This window comes from Hylobates moloch, unplaced genomic scaffold (assembly GCF_009828535.3).
Source record: "Hylobates moloch isolate HMO894 unplaced genomic scaffold, HMol_V3 SCAFFOLD_19, whole genome shotgun sequence".
NCBI classification, from domain to species: domain Eukaryota; kingdom Metazoa; phylum Chordata; class Mammalia; order Primates; family Hylobatidae; genus Hylobates; species Hylobates moloch.
In genome coordinates, this window is record NW_026652294.1 from 32534508 (window position 1) to 32559160 (window position 24653).

General features: G+C 56.2%; 1 protein-coding gene across 1 annotated transcript in view; it reads right to left on the bottom strand.

Annotated features, from left to right (window-relative positions):
• Positions 1 to 24653, bottom strand: part of LOC116458258 (active breakpoint cluster region-related protein) — a 53941-nt gene that overhangs the window by 18219 nt on the left and 11069 nt on the right. The window contains exons 3-4 of the mRNA XM_032137816.2: positions 10560 to 10658; positions 1974 to 2159 (exon numbers count right to left, since the gene is read on the bottom strand). Coding sequence (XP_031993707.1) covers positions 1974 to 2159; positions 10560 to 10658 — 285 coding nt within the window. The remainder of the gene's footprint in view (positions 1 to 1973; positions 2160 to 10559; positions 10659 to 24653) is intronic.

Here is a 24653-nt window from a genome sequence, read left to right on the forward strand (position 1 = left end):
TCCCTCTTGCCTGCTGGGCTGTCAGACGTTACGTAGGAGAGCTGGGGAGGGGGCTCCATGGGTCTGACCTGGGGGTCCTCCAGGGGACACAGCCAGAGATGGGGCAGAGCTGGGGGAGAGGGTGTCACAGAAGCACAGGGAACCAGAAGACTTCTGTGAGCGTTTCCCAACACGAAGTCTGCATGTTAACCCACCCGCTCCTGCTGCTCCTGACCCTGAAGTGGTGAGCAGGGCTGGGCTTTAGTGCTTCCTGCTCTTGGGACCTCAGGAGAGGATCATTGGCCGATGTGTCCAACTGCTTCCTTTTACAGAGGCAGCACTGAGATGCGGTGAGTTCCCGAGGTCTCAGGGGAGCAGTCCTCATGCCCCCAACTCGGCTCTGTTCACTGAGGGACAGGAGACTGGAAGCCCAGCAAGGAGCCTTCATTCCAGGGCTGGTTCCACAGAGCACCCTCCAGGACAGAGACAGAGCACCCTCTGGGACAGAGACGGAGCACCCTCAGCTCCGTCAGGGACAGAGAGGGAGCACCCTCTGGGACGGAGATGGTGCTCCCACAGAAGCGCCCATCCACACCACCCCTAGAAGGACCTATCCACACAGCCCATCTCCACCATCCCTAGAAGCGCCCATCCACACAGCCCGTCTCCACCACCCCTAGAAGTGCCCATCCACAGAGCCCGTCTCCACCACCCCTAGAAAGACCTATCCACACAGCCCGTCTCCACCACCCCTAGAAGGACCCATCCACACAGCCCGTCTCCACCACCCCTAGAAGTGCCCACCCACAGAGCCCGTCTCTACCACCCCTAGAAAGACCTATCCACACAGCCCGTCTCCACCACCCCTAGAAGGACCCATCCACACAGCCCGTCTCCACCACCCCTAGAAGTGCCCATCCACAGAGCCCGTCTCCACCACCCCTAGAAGCGCCCATCCACACAGCCCGTCTCCACCACCCCTAGAAAGACCTATCCACACAGCCCGTCTCCACCACCCCTAGAAGTACCCATCCACACAGCCCGTCTCCACCACCGCTAGAAGTACCCATCCACACAGCCCGTCTCCACCACCCCTAGAAGTACCCATCCACACAGCCCGTCTCCACCACCCCTAGAAGTACCCATCCACAGAGCCCGTCTCCACCACCCCTAGAAAGACCTATCCACACAGCCCGTCTCCACCACCCCTAGAAGTGCCCATCCACAGAGCCCGTCTCCACCACCCCTAGAAAGACCTATCCACACAGCCCGTCTCCACCACCCCTAGAAGTACCCATCCACACAGCCCGTCTCCACCACCCCTAGAAAGACCTATCCACACAGCCCGTCTCCACCACCCCTAGAAGTACCCATCCACACAGCCCGTCTCCACCACCCCTAGAAGTGCCCATCCACAGAGCCCGTCTCCACCACCCCTAGAAAGACCTATCCACACAGCCCGTCTCCACCACCCCTAGAAGTACCCATCCACAGAGCCCGTCTCCACTACCCCTAGAAAGACCTATCCACACAGCCCGTCTCCACCACCCCTAGAAGTGCCCATCCACAGAGCCCGTCTCCACCACCCCTAGAAAGACCTATCCACACAGCCCGTCTCCACCACCCCTAGAAGTGCCCATCCACACAGCCCAGCCTACCACCCCTAGAAAGACCTATCCACACAGCCCGTCTCCACCACCCCTAGAAGTGCCCATCCACAGAGCCCATCTCCACCACCCCTAGAAAGACCTATCCACACAGCCCGTCTCCACCACCCCTAGAAGCTCCCAGGGCTGCACCAGGGGAGGCCTAGAGTCAAGGCACCGGCCCCAGGCGCCCCATAACACACAGACCCAGGCTTTCCTCCAGGACTCGGAGAGGACTCAGGCCTTCAAGGAGTCTGAGGGGCTGCCCGGTCCTCTCCTGAGGCTCCTTCAACACTATCGGCTCCGCTGAGGCCCTGCGTGAGGACCCTCCATCACTGGCGGACTCACCAGCTTCTGGAAGAGGTGGCCCATGGTGACCTGGCTGTCCCACTGCTGCACCTTGGGGCACAGGTTGTCGTAGAACTCCTTGTGGATCTCATAGATGTCCTGGATCTTGTAGAAGATGGTCTCGATCTGCTGGATGGTGAGCACGGGCTGGGAGGTGGTGGCAGTGGCCTTCAGGGGTTTCATGGGCTGGGAGAAACAGAGGAAGAAAGAGCAGAGGTCGGGGGTAAACAAACCAGAGTGTCGGCAGGCCCCGGGGCCGATCGTTAGCCCTTCCCGCTGCCCAAGTCCTGCCCAGACAAGGCCGCCAAAGGCAGGGCACTGAAGCGAGCTTTGTGTCAAGGAGCCACTGCCACATGCCCCAACAAGCCACACGCTCGACGGCAGGAACCTGGCCTGGCAGCTCTGCCAGCCCGAGGGGTGGTGCCGGGGCTCACTCCCCCACCACGCAGCTGAGCTCAGCAGCAGCCTGTACTGGGTTACCAGGATCCGTGTCTTTCTTCCACAATAGCCTGTGCCCCGAGTCATAAGCTCCTTGTCACACTTCAGTGGAAGGGAGGGTTGATGGGGAACTCAAGCCTATAGCTGTTTCCTTCCAAGAAACAGAACGTGGTTCTAGGACTCAGAGGGTAGGGACCTGAAGTTACTCAAGACCAGTCTTGGCCTCACTGATATTCCAAGTTCCCATCACTTGGCATAGGGAGAGGGATGGGGGTTCAGGTGTCCCCCACTGCGTCCCACCCCCGTGGCAGACATTGCTAAGCGACCGTGATGGCCCTTCCCACTGCGCACGGCAGGGGTCTCCAGTCTCAGACTTTCTCAACGCCTGCCTGTCTATACCAAGATGCTCCAGGCCTGCCAGTGTAGACGGTGAGGTGGCAGATAACACAGACCAACCCCCAGCACTGGCCGGGAGCTGATGCCGTCACCTTCCAGCCTAGCAGTGGGACTGTGGGATAATGGGACGTGCAGGTATTTCCTCAGTGTGGTTCTCTGCATTTTATAAATCACCTACAATGAACAAATATGAATAATCAGAAAAAAAAAACCAAAGATGCCCAGGCTATACTGCAAAGGCCCTGCAGGAGACAGGGACTGATAACCTGCCGTACAGGGAAGGCGTGGCAGGGAAGGGCAGGGTGGCCAGAGGGAGAGCAGCCACGTCGGATTCTTTTTTTTTGGAGACAGAGTCTTGCTCTGTCGCCCAGGCTGGAGTGCAGTGGTGCGATCTTGGCTCACTGCAAGCTCCGCCTCCCGGGTTCACGCCATTCTCCTGCCTCAGCCTCCCGAGTAGCTGGGACTACAGGCACCCGCCACCACGCCGGGCTAATTTTTTTTTGTATTTTTAGTAGAGATGGGGTTTCACCGTGTTCGCCAGGATGGTCTCGATCTTCTGACCTCGTGATCCACCCATGTCGGCCTCCCAAAGTGCTGGGATTACAGGCATGAGCCACCGCGCCCGGCCAGCCACGTCGGATTCTGTTGATGTTCTTCACCTACCTGAAGGCCACGTGGAAAGAGGCTTAGACTTGGCCGGGCGCAGTGGCTCACACCTGTCATCCCAGCATTTTGGGAGGCCAAGGCAGGTGGATCACCTGAGGCCAGGAGTTCGAGACAAGCCTGACCAACATGGTGAAACCCTGTCTCTACTAAAACTACAAAAATTAGCTGGGCATGGTGATGTGCACCTGTAATCCCAGCTACTCGGGAGGCTGAGGCAGGAGAATCGCTTGAACTCAGAAGGCAGAGGTTGCAGTGAGCCGACATCGTGCCACTGCACTCCAGCCTGGGTGACAGAGCGAGACTCTGTCTCCAAAAACAAAAAACAGGCTTAGACTTAGTCTGGGTTGCTCTGCAGACCTAGGAGCAGTGGGGAAAAGTTATGGGGTCAGATTCAGGCTCACTAGAGCTGCCCCCATAGGATTAGGTAGTGAGCTTTCCGACAAGACAAGCATTCTAGCAGGGAATGGGTGACTCCATTGCTGAAAATGCTGCACTGAAGGGAACACCAAAGCCATTGCCAGCTGCCTCTGAACAATGACCACCAGCTCCAGCCAACCACGGCAAACTCCCAGCCCAGCCTCAATCCAGCTTCACATCACCTCATTCTGATGAAGTCTCATCTACTCAGACACATCGCCTCACTCCTGATGGAGATAGAACCCATGATCACTGGAAGAAGTCATCTCATCTACTCAGACACCCAGATGGTGCTCTGCCTTCTGGCTCCTTCATCCTCCGAGCTCTAAAAAGCCCAGATGCAACAATCCATGCAGGACAAAGCAGGCCCCTCCTTCTGACCCTTGCCGCGCTAGAACCAAGGGCCCCTCGGTGTCCGGTCCGTGCTAGGCAAGCGCATGGGGTTCCACCTGGTGCAGGCCAGGCAATGTGGGCTTGAGTCCCAGCTCTGCTGCGGGCACATCACTCAGCATCCCTGGGCTTCATATCACCAGCAGCCTCATTTGTGAAACTGGGATAATACAGCCATGCGCTACCTACTGACATTCCAGTCAGTGCGTACGTGATCATGGTCCCAGACCGCATTTTTTTTTTTTTTTTGAGACAGAGTTTCACTCTGTCGCCCAGGCTGGAGTGCAATGGTGCAATCTCGGCTCACTGCAACTTCCGCCTCCCAGATTCTCCTGCCTCAGCCTCCTGAGTATCTGGAATTACAGGCGTCCGCCACCACGCCCAGCTAGTCTTTGTAGTTTTAGTAGATACGGGGTTTCACCATATTGGTCAGGCTGCTCTCAAACTCCTGACCTCAAGTGATCCACCACTTGCCTTGGCCTCTTGAAGTGCTGGGATGACAGGCGTGAGCTACCGTGCCTGGCTGAGACGTTTCTAATCCAGTTGGGCAAAATGGGCCAACACAGATGAAATTACTATGGACGATGCGACCAACTGTAAGCACCGACCACGTGGTTCCAGGGTTGTGCTGGAGTAGCCTGGAGGGCTGCATGGAGGAGGCAGACATACCAGGGCCTTGGAGAGCTGAGCAGGTGGAGGAGTGGGCGGGTGGGGAGGCATGCCAGACAGGGAAACAGAAGGCACCGGGGGGCAGGAGCAAGGGAAGAGTGTCCCCCCAAGCCCAGGTGAGTGAGCTGAAAGCTTTGGGGACTCCCCACCCTCCATGAGGGACGTGGAACTAGCTTCAGGATTGACATCGTCATAAGAGTTTATCCTTTTCACCTCAATGCAGGACCCCACGGAGGAGCCCGCAGAGTCGCCATAGAGTACCCAAACCCATGAATTCTTGTCCCTGCCTTGGCACAGTCCCCACTGAGGGGGGAATAAGGGAAGCAGGAAGGCGGCAGTCCCAGGAAGGCCAAGGAGACAGGATTTCTCAGAAGCCGCCGCGACGTGCCCATCTGCCACCCACACACAGACAAGACACAATGGTTCTGCTTCCTCCTCAACTTCCCACCCGGTCTGCAAAAGGGGAAGAAATGGACGCTCACCCACAGCCAGTCACAAGGACGGGGCCTGCGCTTGGGGCATCAGATGGTTCTCATGACATGATGGGGGGCCTTGGCTGTTACTCCTGATTTCACTTGCGGGGAGGGGACAGGGCTGGGTGTGTCCCCTTTGCTGGCCAGGACACTTGAGGCCGTTATTTTTCTCTGGTGAAGTCCTGCACGTGGGCTCAGAGGCAGGAGGGTGGACTGAAAGGCAAGGTGACCCACACTGAGCTTTGGCACGGCACCGCCGTTCTGCTGAAGAGCCAGCACACCACTCAGGCACCCCCTCCTCCCCAGTCCTGCTGTGGGGGCAAGGGCGGGCCCCGGCTCTCCATTTCACCATTCGAGCTCTCGGAGGGGACCCGAGTGACCTCGACCCTGGCTCCCAGCCCAGCGGCTTCTCAGGAAGACGGGCCTGGGCCGGTTCTCACTTGCCAGCGGGACTTCACACAGCCGTTTGTCCGCTCTGTCCCCCAGCAACTGGCCTTTCGAAATAAGGGAAAGAAATGTATCCACTTCCTCCACCTCCTGCCCCAGAAGGCCTGGCACGCTTGCTGCCATGCCACCCAAGTCACTCATCACTGGAGCCCAGGGAGGAAGGCGTCATTCACCTGTTTTACAGATAAAGAGCCTGTGATGCAGCACGGCTGTGAACCTCAACACGTGGCCAGAAGGAGAGTCCACCCCAGGACGGCCAGTCGTGGCCAGTGGTGGGAGGGGCTGTGGGGAGTGGCCTGCCCTGTGGCCCCGGCGTAGCAAGACACAGTTCCCAAGCTCAGTTCCCAGCGTCAAGGAGATCCAGAATTTCAATGCATTTGGCTTTGTCTTTTTTCCTTCACCTCCTACCTCGGCCCAGGCTCCCAGGCCTGCCCTGTAATCAGAGCCCACCAGGAAGCAGGAGGGCCCCACAAGATGACCCCCACCAGCATCCCAGAGGCGAGGACGCAGGCTTCTGCGCGGAGGCTCGTCTGCCCTGTGTGTGCACACGGTTTTAGGTACACACACCCAGCCCTTTGCATATCAGGAAGTGTTCAGCTGAAAGCAAACAGGCCGGGGCAGAGCGGTGGGAATGGGGTCAGGAGTGGGAAAGCGAGCATGGAGGGAACGAATTTCTTCTCCTTCAAGCTGGCACCTTTGTGAGGCCACCCCGAAGAGCAGAAGGTTTAGCTTCCTCCTAGCTGAGGGGTGGGGAGGGTGCAGGGTTCCCAGCTCAGGGAGGAAAGGAGGGAAGGCGTGATTCTTTCGCTCTGAGGTTTTCTTCTGAGGCTGTGGCTGTGGCTGTGGCTGTGGAGGGTCCCACTCCTCTTCCTCAGCCCTCCTGCCACAGACCTGGCCTCCCATAGACCTGGCCTCCCAGCGAGTTCTTCCTTTGCTCTCTCTGGTCTCTGCTCAAGAAACAGCCAAGCAGGGGCCCGGGAGGAGAGAGCTGGGGGAGGGGGGAACCCGCCCCGGGGAGGAGAGGGTGGGGGGGGGGGGGAACCTGCCCCAGGAGGAGAGAGCTGGGGGAGGGGGGAACCTGCCCCAGGCACATCAGGAAGGGGGCCCCTGCCCCACAGATTCTGCCTTTGGGGCATGAGCAAGGCAGAGCAGGGAGGGGCTCTTGGTCTTGGCCCAGAGGAAGAGGCTCATGGGTGGCAGGTGGGATCTAAGGGCTCCGTGTCCGATGGGGACGGGCGCCACTCCCTCCTTCAGGGAACGGGTGTGTTGTGGCAGGAACCAAGAAGCCCTAACCTGTCTCCCATCCCGGCACTGGAGAAAGTAACAGTGTCAACGAACACTCAGGCTGTGTTCTGAGAGCTTTATGTGCCCAACACAGTGGCTCACGTCTGTAATCCCAGCACTTTGGGAGGCTGAGGTGGGCCGATCACTTGAGGTCAGGAGGTGGAGACCAGCCTGGCCAACATGGTGAAATTCCATCTCTACTAAAAATACAAAAATTAGCTGGGCGTGGTGGTGGGTGCCTGTAATCTCAGCTACTCGGGAAGCTGAGACAGGAGAATGGCTTGAACCCGGGAGATGCAGGTTATAGTGAGCCGAGATTGTGCCACTGCACTCCAGCCTGGGCAACAGAGCAAGACTCTGTCTCAAAAAAAAAAAAAGAACTCTGTGCATAAATTCCTTTAATCCTCACAACGACCCCATGAAAAGCATACTATTTGTATACCCAGTTTGCAGATGGAAAAACTGAGGCATGACAGCTCATTCACCTGCTGAAAGCCTGGAGCCAGTACGGCCAGGCAGTATGGATCCTTTGTCTGAATTCCTTTCAAATACACATCCTGTCAGTAATGACGACGATGTTCCTTTTTGGACAGCAATTCACGGTGTGGAAGAAAAAACCCATGTCTGATGGGTTGTCTCTGCCTGTCCTCCTTTCTTCCACTAACAGTTGAGTGTCTTAAGTAACTCAACACTGTATGAGGTCCCAGAAGGATCTCCCAGTCTTCTCAACCCCATGGAAAGAGAGAAAGAATGGCATCCCTCTCATCTTCAGATCCAGAAACGGAGGCTCAAGGAATTTATGTAGAGCCCGCCCAAAGCCAGCAGTTTTCTTTTCTTTTCTTTTCTTTTTTGCGATGGAGTCTCACTGTGTCACCCAGGCTGGAGTGCAGTGGCGCGATCTCAGCTCACTGCGAGCTCCGTCTCCCGGGTTCACACCATTCTCCTGCCTCAGCCTCCCGAGTGGCTGGGACTACAGGTGCCTGCCACCATGCCTGGCTAATTTTTTTTGTATTTTTTAGTAGAGACGGGGTTTCACCGTGTTAGCCAGGTTAGTCTCGATCTCCTGACCTCATGATCCGCCCACCTCAGCCTCCCAAAGTGCTGGGATTACAGGCGTGAGCCACCGCGCCCGGCCAAAGCCAGCAGTTTTCAAACCCACAACAGGTGTAAGACACCATGGACCCAGCAATTCCATATATACACAGGCACACAGACAGACAACAAACCGAAAGTTCCCTCACTTATCTTTCCTGTGTATGATGCATGCTGATATTTTTTCATTGGTTTAAAAATGCTGGTTCAACCCACTGTACTGGTTTCACAACCCACTATACTGATTTCACAACCCAATGCACTGATGGGCTGAGAGGCACAGTTTGAGAAACAGTGCAATATGCCTGCTATTAATGGCAGGGCCAGTTCTTGCCCTAGCTCTGGCCCCAGACCAGGACCCTCAGCTACCTGCCACACTGTCCCTCACTTGGAAAACAGCTCCGCACACACAGATAAACTCCTGGAGAGATGGGACACACTCAGCCTGGCGTGTGGCTAAACAGCTGCACATTCAGAGTTTCACTCTTGTTGCCCAGGCTGGAGTGCAATGGTGCGAAATTGGCTCACTGCAACCTCCGCCTCCCGGGTTCGAGCGATTCTCCTGCCTCAGCCTCCTGAGTAGCTGGGATTACAGGGGCCTGCCACCATGCCCAGCTAATTTTTTGTATTTTTAGTAGAGATGGGGCTTCACCATGTTGGCCAGGCTGGTCTTGAACTCCTGACCTCAGGTGATCCACCCACCTCGGCCTCCCAAAGTGTTGGGATTACAGGCGTCAGCCACTGCACCCAGCCTTTTTTTTTTTTTTAAGACAGAATTTCACTCCCGTCGTCCAGTCTGGAGTACAGTGGCGCACTCTCAGCTCACTACGACCTTTGCCCCCAGGTTCAAGCGATTCTCATGCCTCAGCCTCCTGAGTAACTGGGATTACAGGTATGCACCACTACGCCTGGCTTCTTTTGTATTTCTAGTAGAGACAAGGTTTCACCATATTGGCCAGGCTGGTCTCGAACTCCTGTCCTCAAGTGATCTGCCCACCTGGGGCTCCCAAAGTGCCGGGATTACAGGCATTGAGCCACGGCGCCTGGCCTCCATGTGCACATTTACATAGTCATTCCTGGGGAATATAAATGTCAAGTCCCCTGGGACATTGACAGCATCTCAGGGTCAACGTGTGACAACACCTCACGTCATGGCAAGTACTTAAATGTGTATCTTAGAATTCTTGTTAAGAATGAGCTTCCACAGATCCATACTTCTGAGTCTCCCTTTTCTGACAATTACCTTATGTCTCAGGCTGCAAAACACCCAGAGGAAAGAACTTGACACGCCACGATCACTCCGCATAACATCCAGACACATCTAAGGAGCACTTTCTTCCAAGGCAAAACCACCTCACATCTGTGTAGTGCTTTTATCTTCCAAACACATTTTCATATTCCCCTCCCAATCAGATTCTCACAACGACACCTCCATCTGGGAGGGAAACTGAGGCACGTTACCGAGGGCTGAGCTCGGCCTGATGCCTCAGAGCTGTGCTGCTTCTCAAAAGAACACAAACAGGCTGGGCGCAGGGGCTCACACCTGTAATCCCAGCACTTTGGGAGGCCGAGGGGGGCAGATCACCTGAGGTCAGGAGTTGGAGACCAGCCTGGCCAACATGGTGAAATCCCGTCTCTACTAAATACAAAAATTAGCCAGGAGTGGTGGCATGCACCTGCAATTCCAGCCACTCGGGAGGCTGAGGCAGGAGAATCACTTGAACCCAGGAGGCAGAGGTTGCGGTGAGCCGAGATCGCACCACTGCACTCCAGCCTGGGTGACAAGAGCAAAACTCCATCTTAAAAAAAAAAAAAAAAAAAAAGAACATAGCCTCCCACCTCATATTTCCTGACACGGGGCCTCAGGATGGCGTTAACGGTTCCCTCACCCAGGAAGGTAGAAGGACTTGGACCCAAGATGGCAGAGACTTCTTAACTGGATTGATTGGGAGTGATTGCTCAGAGCACAGTGTGGAGGAGGCGCTTGGCCCCCGCTCGGGCAGGCAGAGCACCGTGATGGGTTAGCGATGCCCTATGCCAGGGTCATGGATGACAGGTGTGTTTGCCATCCCTAACCCGGGTATGCCTCTTCTCCTGCCTTTTGAGAGCTGGAGCTGAGAGGCACAGGCCCTTTCTGGCAATGACCTGGGCTGCCTGATGCCCAGCCAGAAGCAGACCAGCTGCAGACTCTGTCCACAGGCAGGGACGGGTACAGGTCCCCTTTCCTCTCCAACTCCAAAAGCAGCTTCAGAGCATGACATCATCCGACACGGGCGGGGGGACCGGAAGGCCCCAGAGCAGGGACTGTACTCACCAGCAACAGGGCCTCCAGCTGGTTAATGTAGATCTCTTCGCTGGCCAGGAACCCCGAGAGAACCAGCTTCCTCATCTCCAGGCCTTTCCCTGCTTCCACCTGCACAAACGCAAAGCACAGGCAACAGCTCATGAGCAAGGAGGCCAAAACCCTGCGTGGATGGTCTGTTTCCCTGCCTTCCCCGCCACCATGCCCAGATAATTTTTGTATTTTTAGTAGAGATGGGGTTTCGCCATGTTGGCCAGGCTGGTATAGAACTCCTAACCTCAGGTGATCCACCCACCTCAGCCTCCCAAAGTGCTGGGATTACAGGTGTGAGCCACCACGCCTGGCCGGAAAGACATTTAAAAAACAAACAAGTAAAGATTCGGCCCTAGATTTGGACAGGGGCCCACCATGTCCTTTATGAGCCACCTGCAGTGGCCCAGGTGCCCATCCCTATCCTTCCAGTCTTTCCCACAGCCAGGACATCACTCAGTCTCCCCCACATGCAGGAGAACCAGCTTCCTCATCTTCAAAGGGCTCTAGCTTTCGGTTCTTTACCTGCTGCCTAAAATGCCATGTTTCCCTGAGGCATCGTGGCTGCAGAAGGGGAATGAGAGGGCCGGGGAGACAGGGTGGTGATAAGGGACTGCTTGGAAGACGCTACACTGGTAGGTTTGAAGACAGAGGATGGGCCATGAGCTAAGGAATGCAGGGAGCCCTTGGAAGCTGGAAATGGCAACAAAATAAACTCACTCCCCTGCAGCAGGGGCGTCCGATCTTTTGGCTCCTCTGGGCCACACTGGAAGAAGACGACTGTCTTGGGCCACACATAAAATACAATAACACTAACGACAGCTGATGAGCGAAAAGAAAAATATATGTTTTAAGAGTTTACAAATTTGTGTCAGGCCACATTCAAAGCAGTCCTGGGCTGTATGGCCGCAGGGTGGACAAGCCCTAGAGCTTCCAGAAGCAATGCAGCCCTGCAGATCCTTTTTATTTTAATTAATCTATTTATTTATGTGTTTATTTATTGAGACAAGGTCTCGCTCTGTCGCCCAGGCTGGAGTGCAATGGCACGATCTCAGCTCACTGCAACCTCTGCCTCCCAGGTTTGAGCGATTCTCCTGCCTCAGCCTCCCGAGTACCTGGGATTACAGGTGTCCGCCATCACACCCACTAATTTTTGTATTTTCAGTAGAGATGGGGTTTCGCCATGGTGGCCAGGCTGGTCTCAAACTCCTGACCTCAGGTGATCCGCCCACCTTGGCCCCCCAAAGTGCTGGGATTACAGGTGTGAGCCACGGCACCGGGCCGAGATCCTTTATAGATTTCTGTATAAAGAATAAATTTGTGTGGTTTTAAGCCCTTGTTTGTGGCGGTTTGTTTCAGCAGCATTAGAAAAGCAATACAGACCCCACGTTTTAAGCAAGGGCAATAGTTACTTATTGGCGGCTTCACAAATACCAGGAACTGGGCTTAGCTCTCTTCGTGGTTCAACTCACCGGAGTCTCAAAACCTGGCAGGTGTTATCATCTTCCTGAGGCATGGAGGGTCGTGACTGCCAGAGGCCTGCACAGCCTCCAGCACACGTACCCCTGGGGGACAAGATCAGAGCCTGGAACAGCCCCCAGCCCCAGCCCCTCCAGGTCAGACCCTGAGGGGTCTTCCTGCTGCTTCCCAGCCTTGACAAATGGGAACTCATCCCCTGTGCTGGGGGGTTAGCGCCCCCTCCTGTTCCCGGCCAACCACGCATTTGCCTGAGGGTTTAGCAAATGCCACATCGTGAGCTTTAACTGTAGAGCTGATTGGACTAGGATGGGGGGAAGAACGGGATTTGCAGCCCCAGCCACAAACAAGCTCCATCCCCCCTGGCATGAGCGTAGACCCTGGAGCCCTGTAATCGTCCATTTCTGCAAGATCCTCCCTTCAAGACTTCCATTCACAATCCAGTCTTGAAAGGCTGGTTCTGATGGGAAGACGACTCCCTCAAAAGGCAATAAAGAGTCAGCCCCAAGAGTCCCGCTCTGGGCCCCGTTCACGCTGCAGTTTTGGCTGGGATGGGAGCAAAGGCGTTGGAGAGCACACGGATGGGGAATTAGCCTCAGTGCACTTGGCTAACAGCAGACCCGTTGCTCAGTCACCACCAAAGGAAGGCCTGTTCCATCTCCCGTCTTCTCCAGCTTTCCTCAGACTCCACAATCCCCAGCTTAGAGCCATGAGGAAATTCACATTGTTTCTTCAGTCTCTGCGGGGCGTCTCGTCTCATCAAACACCAGGCTCACCACTCACGCACCCATTGCCACCGGGAGCCAGGCACCGGGAATACGAAGGTGAAGGCCATAGTCTCTCCCCTAGGGAGAACTTCAGAGGTGCCTACGTGCCCAGAATGCTCTGGAGTGAGTTCTCTAAAGAGTTCCAGGTCCCACAGCCTCTGCCACGCTGCCTACCCGTCTCCAGCACCGGGAAGCTGCCTGTCCTCACTTCTTCCTAGCCAGAACTTATGAAATACAGCCCTGGCGGGTTCATTCATCCTCAGCATCCTGCACAATCTGCTAGGCTCACAGTGTGGCAGCTTGAAACCGCCAAACCAAAGACATCAGGTCACTCCGGTAGGGATGGTGTCTAGAGTAAGGCGTGGCCAACTCAGGCCTGGTCCTCCACAGAGTTGAGAGGCTAAAGCCTCCAAACATCTGGTTCCAGGCCAAGCAAAGACACAATCTCTCCAGGAGCACTGGCCTCCAAGACAACAAGCAGGGCTGGCTCTCTGGCTGTGACTCGAGGCTATAGGGCATGCGGCAAGGGTCTGAGGCTCACAGATGGTAGAAGTCAGTTCACGGGCCACAGTTGGCTGCCGGCAGTACCCAGCAGGATCTGCTGAGTAGATGCCACCGGGCCTGGGGGTTGGGGGTGGCCGTGCCTGGGGCTTAGACCCACACCAAGCATCAACCTCAGGACGACTGGCCCATCTCAGTCTCAGGACAGCTGAGGCAGTGTAGAGACATCGAGAGACCCTCTCCTCTCCCAGCGCTAGGCGCTGAGGAAGTCTCTTTCAGCTGCTTCCTTGGCAGAATTTAGAACAGAGAAGACAGGGTCAACTGCTGGGGGACAAAGACCAAATTCCAGCAGCCCCTCTCTCCCAAAGGGTGGATCCCCGTATTCTGGGCTCCCTGTTGCTGTCTAAAGTCTTAGGGAGGCACCATGGGGCACAGGCAGTGTTTTGAAACTTCGGTTGTTCATACCCCACCCTAAAAATTTTGCCATACTCACATACCACCACCTGCACTATTCTTTACTCAATATTGTTCTTTACAATAACTTTTTTTTTCTTTGAGACAGAGTCTCACTGTGTCACCCAGGCTGGAGTGCAGTGGCGTGATCTCGGCTCACTGCAACCTCCACCTCCCGGGTTCAAGCGATTCTCCTGCTTCAGCCTCCTCAGTAGTTGGGATTACAGGTGCATGCCACCATGCCCAGATAATTTTTGTGTTTTCAGTAGAGACAAGGTTTCACCATGTTGGCCAGGCTGGTCTTGAACTCCTGACCTCGTGATCCACCGCGCCCAGTCTCCCAAAGTGCTGGGATTACAGGCATGAGCCACTGTCCCCAAGAGCTGACTTGTAAAAAGCAGTCTTATCCTACACATATTTGAAATTGTAAGAAAAATGTACAGGTCGTATTTTTTCTAATGTATATTAAAATATATACTTAACCATTAAAATGCAAAATATAGATCGAGGTGCCACCGATCATTTCTCAAATCACCACATGTGGGGCCCGCACTTAGAAAAACATCCAAATGGGGGATACAGGCATGATGTGGAAGCACAAGAGACCTGGGCAGGTGAAACAGAAATAGAGACGTTTCAGATGATCCATTAAAAACTGGCACAGAATTGGGCTGGGCTCAGTGGCTCACACCTGTAATCCCAGCACTTTGGGAGGCCAAGATGGGCAGATCACTTAAGCCCAGGAGTTAGAGACTAGCGTGGGCAACATGCTGAAACCGTCTCTACAAAAATATAAAAATTAGCCCAACGTGGTAGCAAGTGCCTATAGTGAGGGGGAGGCTGAGGTGGGAGGACGATTGAGATTGAGTCTGGGAGGTGGAGGCCACAGAGAGCCATGATTGTCCCACTGCACTCCAGCCTGGGTGACAGAGTGAGACTGTCTCAAAAGAAAAAAAAAATGGCACAGAATAATACGTAAAGGGTTAATCTGTATTACAAAAGAGTTTTTATTCCTGACAAATAAGTTCCTTAAAATAGCACCTTCTACAACGCCCCCGTCACAACCCTACCTATCTTTAAATAGAATGGCATGAAACATTTTTGGCAAGTATACGCCATTTTACAGATGCAACGTGACGCTATCAGTATTTGCATTACCAGTTTTACAGATCAATAACTCTTCAAAGGTAAGTCTGGGCTGAGATATGCAGCAAACTCCAGCTATAGCTTTGGAGAAAACTGTGGCCAACTTTACCTCTGCCCCCCAGGAAGACGAAGCGTCTTGGAAATTACACTGCAAACAGGATTGATCTATGGGCCTGGCACTTGGGCACATGCTCAGGACGCAACTGCTGCTTAAGGTAAGTACCCCTAAAGTAAAGTAATAGCAAAGAGAATTGCCTTGGATTCCTACCAGCTGCCAGGGAGGGGTGTGCCAAGAACGTCTGCAGCCCAGGACAGGACTGTGTCATCCAGAAATGACCCTTGTCCTGTGCGCACACACACGTGGACACATCCAGGCCATCCCCAACGCCACTAGAAGTGGTCCCTTCTCCCCTGAATTTGGTACCCTTTTATCAGTACCCTTCTCACAGCCTTTTTTTTTTTTTTCTTTTGAGACTGAGTCTCACTCTGTCACCCAGGCTGGAGTGCAGTGGCGTGATCTCGGCTCACTGCAACCTCTGCCTCCCGGGTTCAAGCGATTCTCCTGCCTCAGCCTCCTGAGTAGCTGGGATTACAGACACCCACCACCACGCCCAGCTAATTTTTGTATTTTTAGTAGATATGTGGTTTCACTATATTGGTCAGGCTGGTCGCAAACTCCTGACCTCAGGTGATCCGCCCACCTCATCCTCCCAAAGTGCTGGGATTACAGGCGTGAGCCACCACACCTGGCCCACCCCGACTACTTCAATACTCTATTCCTACTCCCTGTACCTGCCCCTTGCTCTGAACGCCTTGTGAGGGAGAATCATGCCTTGTTCCTCTCATCGTCTCTACAGTGCCAGGCACGGTGCTCTGAAGAGCACCCAACCTGAGAGTGTTTGTTGAATGAATCCGTGAGCTTTTCTTCCCACCACTCTGTGGCCACCTGCTTGTCTTCTCCCTCTGAGGCCAATGCTGGTAGAGGAGGGAGGAATTCTAGGTGTTCGGGATGAGGCAGGGAGCCTGGAACTCCCCCAGCATTCAAGAAAGGTCCCCTTCCCCCATGCTGGCAGCAAAGTAGAGGGGAAGACCCCATCCAGGTGCTCATGGAGACCCAGGAGAAGCAGCGTTTTTAGGTGTGACACGTGCTCAGGCTCTCTCGGCATCCGTGGGCCACCGCCATACGCAGTAGGACACCTCTGAGATGGAGCGAGGCTGGGAACCTGGTGCACCCTTCGTGGGCCTCACACATGGTGCAGATTCTCACTAGCACCAGCCCCACAGCACGCACTGTGTAGTGTTCAGCAATGAATATGACATGGTCCTCGTCCTCAAGGAGAATGGGATGTAATTGCCGAGGCAAACATCTAGAGTTCTGAGCAGAATGAAACAGGGGCTTAGCTGAGGCATACGCCAGGGTCCAGCAGAAGGGGAGGTCCAGGAGGTGGCCTCTGAGTGGGCCCACATCTGTGCTGGGGGCTTCCCAGAGAAGGCCCATGAGGGCCACACACCTCCCGTCCCAGCATTGCTACTCCCAGCTGGACTCCTGGCTCACGAGCAGACCTGCCCACCCTGTTCCTAGTGGGGAGGCTGGTCAGACCCTAAGTGCAGAGGCCTCCCTGAGCCCACCAGGAGACGTGACTTACCCCCACGGCCCTACGCCAGCACCAGATCAGAGAACACGGGGTGGGGTGCCAGCCACTGCCAGCCTCCCTACAGCTCCACTCCCCACCCAGGCCTGCAGCCACCGCTCCACCCATACTCCACACATCAGCCATCTACCGTGGTTCTGCATCTATTTTTACCTCCACTGGCTCCTCCTCAGAGCCACACTGTAGAGTGGGTGGGGCAGGGCCGTGATCCCCATCTTCTATGACGGACAGGGAGGCCCAGAGAGGTTCAGGGACAGCCTCCCGCCCCCAGCAATGCTCGCTGCACATGCCTTCTAGGCCCCGCAGATGGGCACTCGGTTAGGCAGCCTCGCTTAGCAGTCTGCAAACTCCCTGAAATGCGTCCTCATTGGGCCTCCCTTCTCGACACAGAACAAGAGAGCAGTTGAGCAAAAGGCTGAGGCTGAAGCTCTGAGAGGTGTGTCCAGGAGAGAAAAAGGAAGACCGCTGTGGTGTGCCGGGCCAGACTCACAGAGCCGGCGTGGTTCCGAGGCCGCCCTGCTCCTCAAGGGGATTCCGGCCACCACTGCCCTCCAGTTCTACCGGGAGGCAACCTCTCCTACAGGACGGGGCATTGCTGCAGAGAACACCCTCAGCCCCAGAGCGGGTGGGCCAGGGCCCAGCAGATGCTCCCTGCTTATCCCACCTCGGGAAGGGCACCTGCCCACCTGGCTGGAGCCTCCAAGCCAGCTGTTCCCTCCCCCGCTTCAGCTGACCCAGTGCTTTTCCTTCAAGGAAGCTCAGTGACCTCTGGCTCTTGCTCTTTGCAAACACCCTCTTGCCTCAGCTCAGAGACACCAAGTCCCTGTCTCCTGGCTGGGAAGAGGGTGGCCCCTCTCTTGCGGTTGCCGTGGAAACAGGGGATTCCTGCCCACCGGCTCCAGGGAGGCGGCGAGGCTCGGGCTGACAGGCCCGCCAGGTGACTCCTGGCACAGCCGCCGGAGCCCTGAGCTGGGCTGGCCTGGAGGGGGCGGCAGCCACTCCCCCGAGGACACCGGTCCGGGAGGCAGGCCCGCCCCTCTCCCCCGTGAACAGCTGCCGGGGCCGGGACCCTCGCGGACTCCGCCGAGGGCTTCCACCCGGCCGCGCGCTCTGCGCCCCCATCAGCCATTTCTCCCGCGCACCTTCGGCAGCGCCGGCCCGGCCCCCCCCAGCGCCCAGGGCGTGTCACGCTCCCACCTTCACAGCCACCAGGAAGGGGGACCCTGAGCCGGGGCTGGTCGGGGTTCCCAGCTCGCACTCCTCCAGGAGAAACACATCTTCGTCCTCCAGAACCTTGTCCAGCAAGCCTATCGCCTCCTCTTCCTCCTCCATGGCAGCCGGAGCCCGCGGAGGGCAGACAGGAAGCGGGGTCCACGCAGCGGCGGCGGGAGGAGGGAGGAGAGAGGAGGCGGGCAGGAGGGGGGGCAGGTCTACACCCGCGCGCCCGGCCTGGGGCTCCCGACCCGGGACTGCATCCCGGACCTAGTCCGCCCCACTCCGCCGCCGCCGCCTCGCGCGTCCTCGCCCGGCGAAAGGGGGAGCAAGGCCCGGGCAGCGCCTGACGCCGCGCCCGGCCCGTGGCGGAGGCGAACCCGCGGCACAGCGGGGCCCAGCGCCCTCCTCCGTGTCCCGCCCGGCCCCGCTCCTGGCCCCGCAGGGCCCGCCCTTCCCAGGCTCCAGGGCTCGCGCTCGCTCCGAACACACAGGAAACGCGCGTCGCGAGGTGGAGCCGCCCGTCCTCTGGGGTTGCGGGGCCGCGGCTGGCGGAGGCTTCTGCGGCAGAGGAGGAGCGAGGAGGCCGCGGCCGGGCCGGGGTGGGGTGGAGGGGGGAGGCCGCTTCCCAGACGCAGCTTCATTCCCCGCGCGCGGCCGAGCCAGGAGCCCGGCGTGCAGGGGCGACCCCCAGAGCCACCCCGGAGTCCCGATGCGCCGGAGCCCCCTTCCGGAGGGGAGGCCCCGGCCCGCCCAGAAGCCACAGCCGCGTCCCGGCCGCCGCTGGAGGAGTCAGGCTTTGCAACAGACAGGCCTGACCTGCCCCCCCAGCAGGAGCGCGGTGCCACCACGGTCCTGCCCACGAGCCGTGGGCTCCCCAGTCACAGGGACCAGGATCCCCCTCCTCAGAGCAGCACCACTCCTCCGAGCAGCCCCCCAGCTCACAGGTGCTGAGACCAGCACCTCCACCTCCTCCGAGCAGCCCCCCAACTCAAAGACCAGCCTCCCCACTCACGGACGCTACTGACACCAGCACCCCCACCTCCTCTAAACAGCCCCCCCCCCCGACTCACAGGCACTGATGAGACCAGCACCCCCACCTCCTCCGAGCAGCCCCCTCCCAGCCACCCCACCGCAGGGAGCCAGCCTGCAAGGGGAGTGCACACACAACCCAGGACAGGCACCCAGAACCCAGGACAGGCACCATCGCCGGCCCTGCCCACTCCCAGCCAGCTTCCCCTGGCTTCTCCAATGGTTGCAGAACCCCCAACTGTGCAGGGAGTGAGGCCACATTCTGGTCCCCCTGGCCCTAGTTCCTGGATGCTTATACACCTCCTTCCATGGGAGGAGGAGTCCAGGGGAGGCCCTGAAAAGCTCTTTTACAACCCAACAATGGAGCAAAGGTTGCAAACGGCATCCATGAGGGTGCGGGTGAGGCCAGCCAGTGACCAGGTAGGGCTGGGTGAAACCACCACTCACTCCAGCTGATGGCTGCTGGAGGAAACGCAGGCTCACGGGCTGCCTGATCTCTGTTCAAAATAAGCTAAAATCTGGCTTATTAACAGGAACGCTCCTGATTTTAAAACGATGGCGAATAATTAACATTTTAAAACAACAGGTGTGAACCACACCTGTAGCCCAAGTTCGGCCCACAGCCTTCCACTCCCCCCAGAATTCTTCCGAAGCTCTGGGTTCTAGGTGGGACTCATGCAATTCCATTAGCAGCAGAGAAGCTGCCCTCTCTGGAGAAAGGCTCCATCCTGTTTCCAGAGCTGAAATATAGAGCAAGGGATTGGGGGGTGAGCCTTTGGGGGGCCCCAGGGCTAACAGCCTTTGGTCAGGGAACTGTGCCACCAGGGTTCAGCAGAGGCACACCCCCACCCCACCCATCTCCTTCAGCCCCTGGTTTTCCCCTGTCCCTGCCTGGGTGGGTTATAAATAGCCAGGACGCATCTGAAGGGCCTTTCAGCCACAATTCCTCATTTGGTGTGGGCGGGTGAGGCTGTGGCCAGGGCTTGGGAACGACCAGGCCTGGCATTCCCCAGGGCACAAGTATGCCAGCTCAGGGCCTGGTGCCACAGGTTCTTCTGTCTCCCGCCCGGCGGGCTCCAAGTGCATGGCATGGGCTGCCCACACAAGTCAGACCTGCAGGCGACACGAAGAAGGGCCTAAAACCCCACAGGCCCCTGCTGTGTTCGTTCCTCCACTCAAGAGGACATGAGGTGCCCTTGGAAGTCTGCCAGGATATCCTCGTCCCCGTTCCCCACGCCTCTACGCGGCATGGTGAGACTGACGCCCACTTCTTCCCGAAATCCCTGAACCCCACACAAGTGGCTCCCTGAGTATCCAGGGCCTCTCTACTCCACCCTGTCCCCGGCAGCTGGAAATTCCAGTGAGTAACGAGAGTGCCCCTCCATCAGACACAGACTCCACTCACAGGCCCTCTGTGCCCCCCTGGAGGGGAAGTGACTCACCGGTCCCCACAGCTTCCCTCCCCTTCCCTTACAAATGCCCTGAGCCAGCCCTGGACCTGAGCTCCATACTCTGTCTGCCTCGGCCTGGCTCCTAATGTTCTCCATAGAAGCAGCCTGCTTCAGAGGCCCCCAAAACGGTTTATTCCGTAAGCCAGAGGCCTCCCTCTCCGACTCTTTCGCCTCTGCAGTCTAGAGTTTCTTCAAGCCCTCAACTGCCCTGTTGATGCAGGCGCTGCCCCGACCACTCTCTGGTGTAGGCTGGCCCTTCATTCTCCCGCCTCCTGTGGAGTCACTTGCTTGGGCCCAGCCTCAGCCCTCTGCTCCCTTCCCTCAGAGAAGCATCCCTTCTCCCTTCCAGGCCAATGGTGGCCGGCTGCCAGCTCCAGCCCCGGTGTCTTGCTGGGCTCTAGGTCTAGCACCTGCCCCGGCCACTGGGCCTCCTCACTTGGAAGCCCCAGCAACAGCCCTTCCACTCCACTTGTCCGGACCAAACGACCCTTCCTCCTCCTGAAACAGCTTCCCCTTCCGGGTTTCCACTTCTGTTAGTGCGGCCGCCATCTTGCGAGTCTTCCTTCCCTCAACCCCCACATCCCTTTTACCAAGTCCTTCGGTTCTTCCTTCTTTTCCTTTTCCAAAGCCACCACCCCACCAAGCTTTAGAGCCTCTTACACCCACACGACCACACGTACTTCCCCACTTTGGCTCCGATCTTGTCTGTCCATCCGTCTGTTCATTCATTCCTACCCAGAAAAGGCCTGGCATGACACACATACAAGGCTGGGAGACCTGGCCCTTGCCGCTCGCAGGCTCTCCATCCGTCTGGGGTGAGGACGTGTGAACACACGAGGCAGTGTTCTTGTTTACCAGCCACCCTGGGGACAGAGGACAGTGGCACTAACGCTGCCTGAGAGTGAAAGCTTCACAGGACAGTGGCTTCTGAGCAGCATCTGGAAATAGGGAAGGGTTTCCAGGCAAAGAAGAGAGGGCCCAAAGGGAAAGGGTTAAGCAGCTTCAGCAACCCGGGTGCAGTGATGCACCTGAAATCTCAGGTACTCAGGAGGCTGAGGCGGGAGGATCGTTTGAGCTCAAGAGTTGGAGGCTGCAATGAGCTATGATCGCACCACTGCACTTCAGCCTGGGCAACAGAGCCAGACTCTGTCTTGAGGGAGGGAGGAAGGGAGGGAGAAAGGGAGGAAGAGAGGGAGGAAGGGAGGAAGGAAAGGAGGAAGGAAGGTAGGTTAAGAAGCACTGCTTGCTAGAGGACAGAAGATGAACTTGGAGAAGTGGCCTGAACAGCACTGTAGAGGGTGAGGGGCATAAACTCCCGCAAGGGCAATGAATGGGGCACCCACTGAGACTTTTTTTTTTTTTTGAGACAGGGTCTTGTTCTGTCACCCAGGCTGGAGTGCAGTGACACAAACATGGCTCACTGCAGCCTTGACCTCCTAGGCTCATGTGATCCTCCCACCTGAGCCTCCTGAGCAGCTGGGACCGCAAGCACACACCACAGCCAGCTAATGTTTGAAATCTTTCGCAGCCACTGAGATTTCTGACACCATCAAGTCTAAATCTCAGTCTCCAATGGTTGACTCCCCAAAGACAGTCTTCCCCCACACCCACCCTCCATTCCCTCTTTCCCTGACCCAATCAACAAGGATTTGTTAACGCCTGACCCAATCAGCAAGCATTTGTTAACCGCCTGACCCAATCAGCAAGCATTTGTTAACCGCCTGACCCAATCAGCAAGCATTTGTTAACCACCTGACCCAATCAGCAAGCGTTTGTTAACCGCCTGACCCAATCAGCAAGCGTTTGTTAACCGAGCAAGCGTTTGTTAACCGCCTGACCCAATCAGCAAGCGTTTGTTAATCGCCTGACCCAATCAGCAAGCATTTGTTAACCGCCTGCTGTGCACCAGGCACTGTGCTAGCATTCGGAATGCAGCCACAGACGGGGGACCCCGTGCCTACTCTCGCGGAGCTGACAGTCTCGGGAACAGACTGACCTGGTGACTGACTCCCAAGGCAGTGTCAAGGGAGGGGCAGGGCCATACTGGGGAGGAGAGCAGTGTCAGAACTCTGCAGCTGAGGTGCCATTCAGCTGAGGTGCCACTTTTTTGGAAGGGATAACATGGAAACACCTATTGCGATTTTTTTTTTTTTTTTTTTTTTGAGACGGAGTCTCACTCTGTCACCCAGGCTGGAGTGCGATGGCGTCATCTCAGCATATTGCAACCTCTGCCTCCTCGGTTCAACCCATTCTTTTGCCTCAGCTTCCCAAGGAGCTGGGATTACAGGCACCCGCCCCCACGCCCGGATAATTTTTGTATTTTTAGTAGAGATGGGGTTTCATCATGTTGGCCAGGCTGGTCTCGAACCCCTGACCTCAGGTGATCCACCTGCCTCGGCCTCCCAAAGTGCTGAGATTACAGGTGTAAGCCATGGCACCCGGCCCGCTGCTCATTTTTAGATTCGACTTTAAACATCACCTCCTCCAGGGAGCCTCCCGTGACTCCCCGTTGGCTGCATCAGATGTGCCCGCTGGTGCCCTCAGAGCCCACTATACGTTCCCAATCGTGGCACTTCTTTTTTAACTTCTTTATTTTCCTGTTACATCACTAACAATTCTAACTCTGTAGACACACATAATATAGAAAGAGAAAGTACCCTCTGGTTCCCTCTGACAGAGGGAGCCTCTAAGAGTTAGTTATACATTTTTCCTTATTTCTGTCCACAAATAAACTATACATATAGGCCGGGTGCAGTGGCTCACGCCTGAAATCCCAACACTTCGGGAGGCCGAGGCAGGAGGATCACTCAAGCCCAGGAGTTTGAGACCAGCTGGGCAACATGGCAAGACCTCATCTCTACAAAAATTTTAAAAAACAATTAGCTGAGTGTGGTGGCATGCTCTTGTGGGCCCGGCTTCTTGGGAGGCTGAGGCAGGAGGATTGCTTGGGCCAGGATGTTGAGGCTGCAATGAACTGTGTTTGTGCTACCGTGTTCCAGACTGGGCAACAGAGAAAGACCGTGTCTCAAAAAAAAAAAAAAAAAATTAGACCGTGCGCAGTGGTTCACGCCTTTAACCCCGCACTTTGGGAGGCTGAGGCAGGTGGATCACTTGAGTTCAGGAGTTCGTGACCAGCCTGGTCTACGTGGTAAAACCCTGTCTCTACTAAAAATACAAAAATTAACCAGGAGTGGTGGCACAGGCCTGTAATCCCAGCTACTCTGGAGCTTGAGGCACAAGAATTCCTTGAACCTGGGAGGCAGTGGTTGCAATGAGCTGAGATCGCACCACTGCACTCTAGTCTGGGCGACAGAGCAAGACCCTGTTTCAAAAAAAAAAAAAAAAAATAGCAGTGGTTAGAGATGCCGGTGGGACTGGGGAACAGACAAGAGAGACTGTGTGAGGCACAATGACATGAGTTTAGTCTGGCTGGTTCATGCATTCATTCAGCTAATATTTACTGAGCACCTGCTGTGTGCCAGGCATAGTTCTAGGCACCAGAGACCGCAATGAGCAAAAGTTTTGTTACAAAACCGACAAAATCTCTGTCTCATGAGAGTTCACATTCTAGCAGGGAGTTGGTCCTGAGGCCACAGGGGTAGGCAGGGGGTCCAGGGGTCAGGTCAGACAAGGCCTTGACAGCTGTGCAAAGGGAAGGTGGGTCCTATAGGCGAAGCGAAGGGGGGCCCTATAGGCGAAGGGAAGGTGCTGAAGGATTTCAGGCCAGGTGTGACAGGACATTTATCCTACATCCCTCCCGCTGACATCAGATGACTCTTTCTAAAACACTGCTCACTCTGTGCCCAGCAGGAAGCCACCAAGCCAGCCCAAACAAGGGCGGTGGGGCCCTAGCTGATGACTCACCCATCTCACTGTTGACAGTAACCTCTCAAAGGGCCTGGCACGTTCTCACTTCCAGGCCTTTAACAGAGGCAGGCCCTCGGCTTGAAGACTTTCTCCCGCCTCTCGGCTTCTCCCTGGCTCTCCCAGCTTTCCTGGCAGAAACTCAAGCCCCACCTGCAGATTGTATGAAGCTCAGTAGCTCTTCGGCCAATGGGAACTGACACCAAAGGGCAAGTGCCAGGGCAGGTGCAGCCACTAACTACAGCCACAGATGGAACCAGATTCGTCACCTTCCAGATCCCCTTGCTCCTCCCTCTGCCTCCTCTTTCTCTGTTCTAGCACAAGTCACTCCAAAATCATATACATAGTTCAACTACATAAAGCTAATTTGGCCAGATGCAGTGGCTCACGCCTGTAATCCCAGCACTCGGGAGGCCGAGGCGGGCAGATCACCTGAGGTCAGGAGATCCAGACCAGCCTCGCCAATATGGTGAAATCCCGTCTCTACTAAAAGTACAAAAAATTAGCCAAGCATGGTGGCGG